At 43.5% G+C, this 10,942-nt stretch overlaps 1 protein-coding gene across 1 annotated transcript; it reads right to left on the bottom strand.

The window, feature by feature from the left end:
* Window positions 1–5,029: 5,029 nt before the first annotated feature.
* On the bottom strand, window positions 5,030–9,847 carry LOC310754991 (vomeronasal type-2 receptor 26-like). Its single transcript, XM_083631655.1, has 4 exons — window positions 9,297–9,847; window positions 7,562–7,789; window positions 6,990–7,116; window positions 5,030–5,969 (listed from the first exon to the last, which is right to left on the bottom strand). Exons 1-4 carry the CDS (start codon window positions 9,723–9,725, stop codon window positions 5,059–5,061), a joined length of 1,695 nt encoding a protein of 564 aa, XP_083487781.1. The 5' UTR covers window positions 9,726–9,847; the 3' UTR covers window positions 5,030–5,058.
* Between the last annotated feature and the right edge of the window lie 1,095 nt (window positions 9,848–10,942).

The following is a 10,942-nucleotide window of genomic DNA, read 5'->3' on the forward strand; positions in this document are numbered from 1 at the left end:
ATCTTTAGGTATATCTTAAGGGCCAGGAAGAGAGTTCACAAGGAGATGGTAAATACTGTCTTTCTTTCCTATAGGTTTATGACCTCTGGGTTTCCTAAATGCATTCCTCCTTGGTTCCTGTTTATTTAGCTTAACCACATATGCATGCTCAAGTAGGAAATAGTTTCTTTGTAGTTAAAAGGATTTCTCTGATCTGACTTTGTCCCACGTGGGGGATTTTTTGAAAATGCTCAGAGGAAATCTGATTGGTTCTTACAATAGCTGTGTTAAGAGTTCTTCAAGGTGCTACTGGAAGGAAAAAAATTTTTTTGTTTTGACTATTGCAGACCAACACGGCTCCCTATCTGTAACAAGAGTTCTTTTGTTAATAAAAGGGACCTGGGCCAGGGTGTGGCAGATTATTATTGGCATTTCCTCCCAGAGTCTTGCTGGCCAAGCCTCGTGTGTATTTTATTAATCAGGGTCCAATCCTTTCCTTCACCTTATTAGGTTAATGGAATAAAAAAGGCCACAACTTTATTGATTACAGCATGTGAGAGGTATTGGCGTAGGCATTGGATAAAACAACAGGAAGGGGTGAGTCTAACAAGGGTTAACCACCAGTAGGAGGAGCCTGTTGATGCAAATACAACTGTAAGGTCCCCCTGATGTCACCGGGGGTCATTCCATGGCCCTAGCCACCACAAGGGCGTCGGACAGGATCCACGACCACCAGATTCCTTTACCGGAATACCCATAAAGTGCAGAGGTAGGCGATGGCCACACCCTGCCCTCCAATACGCAAACATATTCCAATGCCTAACCGCCAGTACCCAAAAAGTTGTGATGATTTGCTACGAGGTAGGCGAAAAACCAAGTGGCTGGTGCCAATTTGCCAGTTGGATGAAAATTCCTACCAGGCCCCTTGGGCAACCAAGGCGACCAACCACAGGTCCATAGCAAGGTCAAGAACCAAGCAGTGAACTAAAGGGAGGGTGGGTGGGTGATCTGATGAAAACCAGCAGCGCAATGAAAGGGAAGTGCTGCTGCGGCCACATTTGAGTGGCTAAACCTGACTGGTTCGCTACCTGGGGGCATGATGTGGCAGCCGGGCCAGCTGGGCAGGGGCCGGAACGCCCCCTGCCGACACGGGAAGCAGCTCCCGCTCACAACTCCTCCCCTCTGTAAGGAGGAGAGGCTTTCTTAAATTGTGGTGCCCAGAACTGGACACAATATTCTAGGTGTGGTCTGACCAAGGCTGAATAGTACTGCTCTATTTAGCCTCGGTCAGCAGACACATGGAATACTGTGTCCAGTTCTGGGCACCACAATTGAAGAAGATTGTATGTGCAGAGAAGGGTGACCAAGATGATGAAGGGTCTGGAAACAAGTCTCAGGAACGGTTGAAGGAGTTGGGTATGTGTAGCCTGGAAAAGAGGAAACTGAGAGGAGATGTGATAGAGCAACTTAAATATCTAAAAGTCTGTCCCATGGAAGATGGAGCAAGCTTGTTTTCTCTTGCTCTGGAGGGTAGGATCAGATCCAATGGATTCAAGTTCCAAGGAAGGAGATTCTGACTAAATGTCAGGAAGAACTTTCCGACTGTAAGAGATGTTTGACAGTGGAACGGACTCCCTCACCTTGGAAGATTGTGGACTCTCCTTCCTTGGAGTGTTGGACAACCACCTAACATGAATGCTTTAGTTAAGATTCTCCCATTGCAGGGGTTTGGACTAGATTGCCATCCAGGCCCTTCCGACTCTATGATTCCCTGAACGAACTAAGCCCACGAAGGATGGAAAAAAGTTTCAGTGATAAACAGAAATCCTACTAGAGAAGAAGAAATCTTCAGAAGGATGTTAGCGTAGAAAATGTGGAAGATTGTTCAGGTAGAAAGCTCATCATAGGGACATCAGTGTAGATAGAAAAGATGCCTTACTTATACATCGTTAATAATAATAATAATAATAATAATAATAATAATTTATACCCCGCCCATCTGGCTGAGTTTCCCCAGCCACCCTGGGCGGCTTCCAATCGAGTGTTAAAAACAATACAGCGTTAAATATTAAAAGCTTCCCTAAACAGGGCTGCCTTCAGATGTCTTTTAAAGATAAGATAGCTACTTATTTCCTTCACATCTGAAGGGAGGGCATTCCACAGGGCAGGCGCCACTACCGAGAAGGCCCTCTGTCTGGTTCCAGCAGTGGCTCCCTGTCTGTGGAATGCTCTTGCCAGGGAAGTTTGCCTGGCGGCTTCATTATACACCTTTAGGCCCCGGGCAAAAACCTTCCTCTTTAACCAGGCCTTTGGTTGACCAGACTGACATCCTATACCCTTTTAAAATGTGGCTCCTTTCGGGGGGTGGGTGTTATTAGGTTGTTGTTTTTATTCTGGTTATATATGTTGTGATCTTTTCTGTGAACTCCACTGAGACCTCTAAATAAATAAACTCAATAAATAAATAAATCATCACCATTATCATCATATCCTTGTAAAGGGAGTGGGTTTCATGAGTTCACAGTGTTCAGATGTAGGTACTCTATGTAGAGCGTGTATATATTTGCACACTTCCTAAAAGAATATATTGGTCCTGACCCCAACGAAGGTGCATTGCTATCTAAAGTCCAAGCTGACCTTATGAAATTGAAGGTACATTCTTTCACCTTTGGTGGACATGTCCGAAGATTAAGGCTTTCTGGGAAATGATTTATAATGAAATGAAAAAGGTGCTTAAATGCACATTTGTGAAGAAACCAGAGGCCTTTCTCCTAGGCATAGTTGGCCAATTGGTGCCAAAGAAGGATAGAACTTTCTTCATGTATGCTACAGCAGCAGCAAGAATACTTATTGCGAAGCATTGGAAGACGCAAGATCTACCCACCTTGGAAGAATGGCAGATGCAAGTAATTGACTATATGGAGATGGCTGAGATGACTGGCAGAATCCGAGACCAGGGAGAAGAGTTGGTGGAAGAAGATTGGAGGAAATTTAAAATCTATTTACAGAAGTACTGTAAAATGTATGAATGTGGATGATATTGAAATAAAAAGAAGAAGTTCTAGTAACAAGAGATAAAAATTGGAAACTATAAATTTGGGAGGTAAACATTTAAGGACAAAGTAGTACGATATGAATTTGCTGAGCTAATTGTTAAAGAGGGATACAAAAAAGGGAGGTGCGAGGAAGTCAGGAAAATAAGTTGACCAAAGATGAATAATTAGAAAAGAGTGATTTGTGTTTGTTTTATGTTATTTATGTTATTTGTGGTGTTTCTGATTGTTTTTTTCTTTTTTGTGAAAGATTGTATTGTTGCTTTTTACTTTTCTGTGTGTTTTCTGTATCTTTTTATTGTTAAACTTAATAAAATATTATTATAAAAAAAAAAGTCCAAGCTGACCTTTCTACCCTATGCTGGCCCATGTCAAAACAGGGCAGCTGCTTCTCTGTGTTCTTGCAAACATGTTTTCTCCAGCTCTGCATCTGCTCCTCAAGCCACAGAGAGACTCCAGAAGGTTGCCAGGGCGATGCTTCCCCACCTCATAAATATTCTTATTTTTCCTGGGGATTTCTCCAGGGATTTCTCCAGAGATTCATAATTTCTCGCACTGAGTCTGAAAGGTTTGGTGCATAAAATATCCCCTGTCTTGTCAATTCCCTAAACAGCTGCAGACGGTGAGAGGGATAGAGCAAAAAGCCTACATCACAAATGAAAAGTGGCTGTGCTCTTCCTTCTTTCCCTCGTGCTTTTAGGACACCCCAAACGGGCTAGTTTTAAATGTCACCACAAACATATTTTTGAGGGTGGCAGGTTGTGCACAACCATCTCATCCCCCTGCAATCCCAAGGGATGTGTTAGAGCGCCCCAACCTTACAGGTGGCCCCTGAAATCCTATTTTGGTTTAAGAGAGGGATGAACCTAATATTGTTTTCAGGGTGGGTTGCTTGGACCCCCTATGTGAATTTCCTGTTGTTCTTGATCACAAGGAATGGGTTTCAAGTCCCCCTGACCTGTGTGGCCCCTTCAGCCCCCATTTTGGATTAAGGGCCCAATGAACCTGAACGTTTTGCTTGGGATGGGCTGTGAGCACTCAACACAACCAACTCATCAATTCTTTTCTTTTAATAGTTTTTATTTGATTTTACAAGTATAAGATTATAACAATACAACCATACATATCTATATTTAAAGATCTCTCCAAATCTTTGGACTTCACACCTTCCCCTCCATGGGTTCAACTGCATACTGTTCAATAGTCCATATTTTACATCACTCCATTTTCTCCATAGCAATTGCTACATTACAAGTGTTATTGCAATCTTGCTAATGTTTTCATCTGCTTACAGTGGTCATCAACTCATCAATTCTGATCAGGAGGAATGGGTTTTGATTGCCCCAATCTTCCACATGCTCCCTGAAACTCCCCCCTTTTCTAAAGTTAAGGGCCCAATGGAGCTAACCATTTTTGTGGGTTTCATGCAAACTCTCTATAAGTGTGGTCTGTTGCATGTCCCCACAGCCATCTATGGGTCCCAGAAACACAAGGGTCCTGAACACAAGGATCATAAAGTTCCCGCACCACTTTGATTGTTCTTTTTTGTTTTGTGATAGATTGTATTGTTGTGTTTTTTATTTTTCTGTGTGTTTATTGTATTATGTTTGGATGTAGTTTTTTATTGTTAATCTTAATAAAACATTATTATAAAAAAAAAGAAAGTAGGAGAGCAAAGAGCTCAAAGACAGAGGGTACTTAGCAGCACCCGTAGAGGAGGTGATGATGAATGAGGAAGTGAGAGAGCCGGGGGCTGGAGATTCACTTGGAGAAATAACAGGAGTGACAGTGGACATCCTTGTTCCGTTCCAAGAATAATTACAAAATTTTGGTAATGTGAATTCCCTGTGATCTATGTGATCTATATCTTCCAAAGTATTAACAAATTTTCAGCCAAATTTCATAACTACTTCCATTAAGTTGGTTGGTTCTACATGATCAAATGAGGGTAATGGTTTTTTAAACTGAAACATCATTTTTCAAGAAACTCACTTCCCTACCTTCTTGAAAAATAATATTTTAAGAATCAGATGCTATTTTTAGTTTTTGCTGTCAGGTGCTCCTTTGTGTTCAGATCAGGTCTCAGCAAAATAATGTAGCATTTGGGAATGAAGATGCAGCCCAGGAGCCCAGCACTGGAGGCCAAGATGGAGAAAACCTGCACGGCTACCATGTACTTCCCCTTGGTGCTCAGGTAGGTGGGCACAAAGGACACCCAAACACTGCAGAAGACCAGCATGCTGAAGGTGATCAGCTTGGCTTCGTTGAAGGCCCCAGGCAGCTTCCTGGCTAGGAAAGCCACCGTGAAGCAGATGGCCGCCAGGAAGCCCATGTAGCCAAGGGCACCATAGAATATGGCCACAGACCCTTCGTTGCATTGCAGGATGATCTCCCCAGGCTGGGAGTGCATGTCAGAGTCTGGGAATGGTGGCGAGATCCCCAGCCAGATCATGCAGATGACAACTTGGACACAGGAACAGGAAATGACAATGGAGTTGGCCAGACTCTTCCCCAGCCATCTCCTCACTGAGTTCCCTGGCTTGGTGGCCAGGAAGGCCAGAACCACAGTGATGGTTTTTGCCAACACAGAAGAAACAGCAACAGAGAAGATGATGCTGAAGCCTGTTTGTCGGAGAAGGCAGGTCCCTTTCCTTGGCCTCCCAATGAACAGGAAGGAGGACAAAAAGGAAAGCAGGAGGGAGAGGAGGAGGATGTAGGAGAGGTCCCGGTTGTTGGCTTTGACTATGGGAGTTTCGTTGTATTTAATAAAGATTCCTAAATCAAAGCTTGTGGCTAAGGACCCCAGGAGGGCAAGGGAAAGTAGGACAACCCCCAGAGATTCTTCATAGGCTAGGAAGGTGATATGCTTGAACACACATTGATCTCGGTTCATGTTTGGATGCTGATTTTCTGGGCATTTTTTGCAATGGTCTGCATCTGCAAAAGAGAGAGAGAGAGAAAGAGTAATGTCTACTACTCTGGATTCAGCCAAGCCCTGAGCAGTATCTAGCCTCTGGGGAGGGATTCAGTTGTAGACCAAGTCAGTCTGGGACAGCCACAGATCACTACAGGTATTTAATTAGGTTTTTCTAAACATTAGCTCTACACCGAAGAAATTTGGGACAGATTCCAGGGCTGGAGATTCCCAGCTTGGCCTCTGGCAGGTTGGGCTGCTTGGAGCCCCCTATACCAGGGCCAAAAGGAGGATCAGGGGTCTGTGCAGAAGTCTAATATCTACCCTAGGTCCATAACAATCTCCCTGCTTAAGGACCCCGGGAGAGTTAAGTCTAGTCAAAGACAACTTTGGGGTGCAGCATTCATCTTGCTTCAGGCCAAGGGAGCTGGTGTTTGTCTACAGACAGCTTTCCGGGTCATTTGGCCAGCATGACTAAACCGCTTCTGGCGCAAAGGAGCACCATGACGAATGCCACAGCGCACGGAAACACCGTTTACCTTCCCACTGCAGTGAAACCTAACCATCTACTTGCACTGGTGTGCTTTCGAACTGCTAGGATGGAAGAAGCTCAGAGAGAAACGGGACCTCAGCCCGTCGCGTGGTTTCAAACTGCTGACCTTCCGATCAGCAAGACCAAGAGGCTCCGTGGTTTAGACCTCCCTCCTTCACATTTGATCAAAGGTATTTTTTGGAGTAAGGATGAATAGTAGGGCTAAGAAGTGGGAAATGGGTGGGCAGGCATTTAGTGATTGACATGTTTATATCCTCCTTTCCCAATCAGCTTAATATATTTATATATATGATGTTGATGATACATTTTAGAACAATATTGTAAACAATAATCATAAAAAGAGATTGATGATGATGATAATTTGAACCACCCAGTTCTCTCCCACACATGAAGCATACCAGCCTGATCCTGCCCAGAAATGGTTTTGAGAGATTCCTGACTGAACCCTTCTCTCTTCCCCAAGGCCAGCCTTTCCCTTGGAGTCACGCACCTTCCTGAGTGGAGATGGTCCCTTCTGCACAGGGAAGACATTCATAACAGCAAAGAGGCTTCCCTTCCTGAATCACCTTGACGGATCCAGGGCGACAGCTTTCCACACACCTGGAAGTAGGAAGGGTCTAGGCACAAAGACGAAGAGCGTCAATGAGAATTGTTCTTTGAGAAATAGTATGTTGTCATCTGCTGTAGCATCTAGACTATAGCTTGAAACTCAGCATTTCCCATCACTGTCCATTACATGAATGATTCATGATTAAATTCCGAAAAAAACAAAGGACCTCCATTAAATAAAGTTCTGTATATGGGCCATGAGCTATTCACTACCGATAAAATACATGCAACAAGAGAAAAGCGAGGAACCCCCCTTTCCCCATTCACACAGTTTAGCAGGAAGCCTCCTTTGGCACCCAGCTGAGCAGAGGAGCTGTAGGAACTATCTGGAACAACGGCCCAGTGCTGGAGTTGACAGGCAAGTGAGGGCAGCAGCCCACAGAACAGGGAGCACTTATTAGAGCTCATAGAAAAGACAGCAAAATGACAGGCATCATTCCCACTCCCCGTCACCTGATTGAGCCACTTGGGCCACACAATGGCCTCCTGGTCGATGGAGCACTTCAGGTCTGGGGATCCCTGTCTGTCAATACTCCCAAACTTCACTCTGAGGACGGATTTATTGGGGAACACCACCCAGTTCACAATGTCCAAGTTGGCTGCCAGCTCCCCGTTCTCATCCAAATACACTCTGTCCATGGAAGAATTGTAGAACTGGGTGTTTCCTAGGAAAGGGTGGAGCTGGAACAGAAGCAAAGATGAGAGCATTTAGAATAAAGGGAAGCATAGGCCCCTGTTTTGCTGGCCCAGAAATGGAAAGTGAGCGAGGTCCCAGCTAAAGAGGATTGGCAACTTAAGTGGACGGAATATGCAGAAATTGCAGATTTAACATACAGAAGAGTGGAAAGCATTTATTGAGTATAGGGGAAATAACTGTATGCAGCTGAAAACGGTGGCAGCATTAAGATAAATTCAACCACATAAATAATGTTTAATGGATGTAAAAGTAGAAAACTGATTTGGTTATAGCAAAATATACAGGGGTGTATAAGATGTAAAATGAACCACGGAAAGAGAAGAAGGGAAGTTATCGGATATTTTAGAGTTTGTAAAATGTTTATTTGGAATTGTTAGACTGAAAATTTAATAAAAATTATCTAATAATAATAATAATAATAATAATGGAAGCATAATGACAATCCACTTCCCCTTTGCTTAGAGCTGGTTGCAGACTCAAATAGTAATGGAGGGATCTTGTCACTTTTGGTTCATACTGTTTTCTCTCTCACACACAAACCCCAATCTTAAATTCAGTTCTCCACATTTCTGAAGCATTTTTTAAATAATAATAGAAACTCATCAGAATTCTTCAGCATTTCTGTGTGATTTTCTCCTAGTAAGCATGTTTTTGAAGGATGCTGCCCCCTTGGATTCTTTCAGAAAGAGTGAATTAGGTTCGTTTTTCCTTTCAAGGCAAACTGAATGAAATCTCTAATATGGGCTTCAGCAGGGAAAGGCAGGAGCTTGGTGGAGGGAGCAGAGAGCCAGAGCAGAGTCAAGTGGGTGTGAAAGGAATAGAGACTAGAGACAGCCTGATCAATGTCATCTCCCCTGCCAAAAATAATTCCAACTTGCGGGGAAAGGAGAATTGGGCACATGATGGGAGCAGTTGCTCGGGGGGCTGTGCAATGAGGCAAGAATAAGAATAGCAAACAGAAATGAAAAATGTATATGTATTAAGGAAGGTTTAAAATGGAAAACGGGTAATGTGTTTTGCAAACTTTGGGTTTTTTCCATAGTAGTTTTTTTCTAAAGGGCTCTGGGCTCTTGCTGAGATTAAGATTAACTAACTGGTTTAACATGTGAGTGTTGTAACCTTAGATCATGTGATGAAGGTTTTGGATTGCAATATCTCCTTTTTGAAGGGAGTTGCCTTTTTGTCTTTGGCTCCAAAACTCAATAGAGGCAATATGTAAAGGAAGCTCTCCTGAAGGTAAAAGAGAGAGAGAGAGAGAGATCCCGAGCCTGTGCTGGACAGAATGATGTTCTCATTCTGTTATAAAGAGTTCTGCGAGTAAAGAGTGAATAATATTTCTATGGGCCTGGATGATAATTCATTTCCAAAAGGAAATGAATGCTTCCAGTTCTTATGCTTCCAATCGTTTCAAACTGCACAATATTCAATATCTGCAACACTGCAATTGATTGTCATGCTCAGATGTGATGTCTATGAAGGGAAAGAAAATACCTGCCATGGCTGTAGCCTTTCAAGTCCCATTCTCTCAGTTCCCCTCTGCTTAGATCTAGATGAATATACAGCATTTAAGGCACGAGCCACGGCTTGCACAGTGTTGTAGATCCTGTAGCTGTCTAGAGAGAGGATTCTTTCCAGATCATCTTGGGGAAGCCTCTCCAGTTTCTCTCTTTCTCTGCATCTTGTCTGGCCTTTCACTGAGAATGCATGCTTTAAATAGAAACAATTAAAAGCATCCTCCCAAAACTTCTTAATACCAAAGAAAAAGGGTAGAAAATCACCGTATTTTGCCCCTTTACTTGTCTCAGTGAAGAAGGAAAATATACCATGGATGTGTTGGAAAGATATCTCATTATACATCAGCTCCAGGGCGACATCCCACAAAACTGTTGTGATGAAGATTTTCCCAAAAATGGATTTCATCAATATGTCAAAAAACTGTTGTATAATTTGTAGTCCATTTAAGAAATAAGTCCTTTCCCCGTAGTAAACAAATACATGCACTTGCCTCCACTTGCGGAATGGAAGACGAGGTATGTATACTCCATTTGTATTCAGTCCTTGGATGCTTTGTGAGATGACAACACAGACTCCGCTCTTGATGAGCACGGGTGTCAAGCTCTTCAGGAACCTCTCTCCATTGTCGCTGTCTGGTGCAAGGAGGCCAATCAAGGTCCATCGGAAGTGCTGGAGCAGCTTGACAATCCCTGGGTACAGGGCTTCTTCTTTGGGGAGCATCCGGTAGAAAAAAGGGAAATGCCTCTTATCATTCAGAACATGAGAGACAAAAGCATAAGTGACCTGGGAAGAGAAGGAAGATTTGTATCTTGTTTGATTTCAGATCAAAGCCTAAATATTTCTAAGCCCAACATGAGATTGGGAAGGTCATAGGCAGGAGGAAGGTCTAGTGCAAGGACCCTTTGGTGGGAACAGTGATTTCCTTGAAGGTTGTGGCAGCCGTAAAGAAGGCAAATTTGATGCTAGGGATCAACAGGAGGGTAGTTGAAAATAAGACTGCCAATATCATAATGCTATTATACGTCTCTCCATTCCTACCTGTGGGATTTTATAGATGCCCAACACGTTTGAAATCTGGATGGAGTTTTGAGAGTCGGACCCTTCGAGAACAGCCAGTAAGTTAGTCTGTTTACCACAGCTGTAGTTTGGAAAGTTCAGCTGCCCAATTGACAACATGTCTAGCAAAGCATCATAGGTCACCCTTCCATCAAAAAAGTTCTCATGGATGCTGTAGCCCAGGGTGATGTTGGGTAACAGCTTTTGATTCTGGTTGATCGCTTGAATGGCATACAAGAAGGAGAGGAGCTGCCAGTACTTTGTGGGTCCTTTCCTGGGGGGAGAAATTATATACATGCCAGCACTGTCCAAGTGAAATTTCTGTTCTACCTCTAATATTCAGCTCTACCTCTCTTTCAAATCAGAACCAGTGAAGGCAGTGAAGGTCCTGTGTGAGGCAGATGGAGGTTGGATGGCGGCTAACAGATTGAGGCTGAATCCTGACAAGACAGAAGTACTGTTTTGGGGGGACAGGAGGCAGGCAGCTGTGGAGGACTCCCTGGTCCTGAATGGGGTAACTGTGTCCCTGGAGGACCAGGTGCGCAGCCTGGGAGTCATTTTGGACT

This window comes from Podarcis filfolensis (assembly GCF_964270895.1).
Source record: "Podarcis filfolensis genome assembly, contig: HAP1_SCAFFOLD_74, whole genome shotgun sequence".
Lineage (NCBI taxonomy): Eukaryota > Metazoa > Chordata > Lepidosauria > Squamata > Lacertidae > Podarcis > Podarcis filfolensis.

What these genes read in the sequence shown, in the direction of transcription:
- LOC310754991 (XM_083631655.1), bottom strand. Translation starts at nt 9,725, where the DNA reads ATGAAATCCATTTTTGGGAAAATCTTCATCACAACAGTTTTGTGGGAT. An exon ending in AAAGGCTACAGCCATGGCAG is followed by an intron (nt 7,790 to 9,296) that starts GTATTTTCTTTC and finishes CTTCTGTTCCAG; the next exon opens with CTCCACCCTTTCCTAGGAAA. An exon ending in GACCATCTCCACTCAGGAAG is followed by an intron (nt 5,970 to 6,989) that starts GTGCGTGACTCC and finishes TCTCTTTTGCAG; the next exon opens with ATGCAGACCATTGCAAAAAA.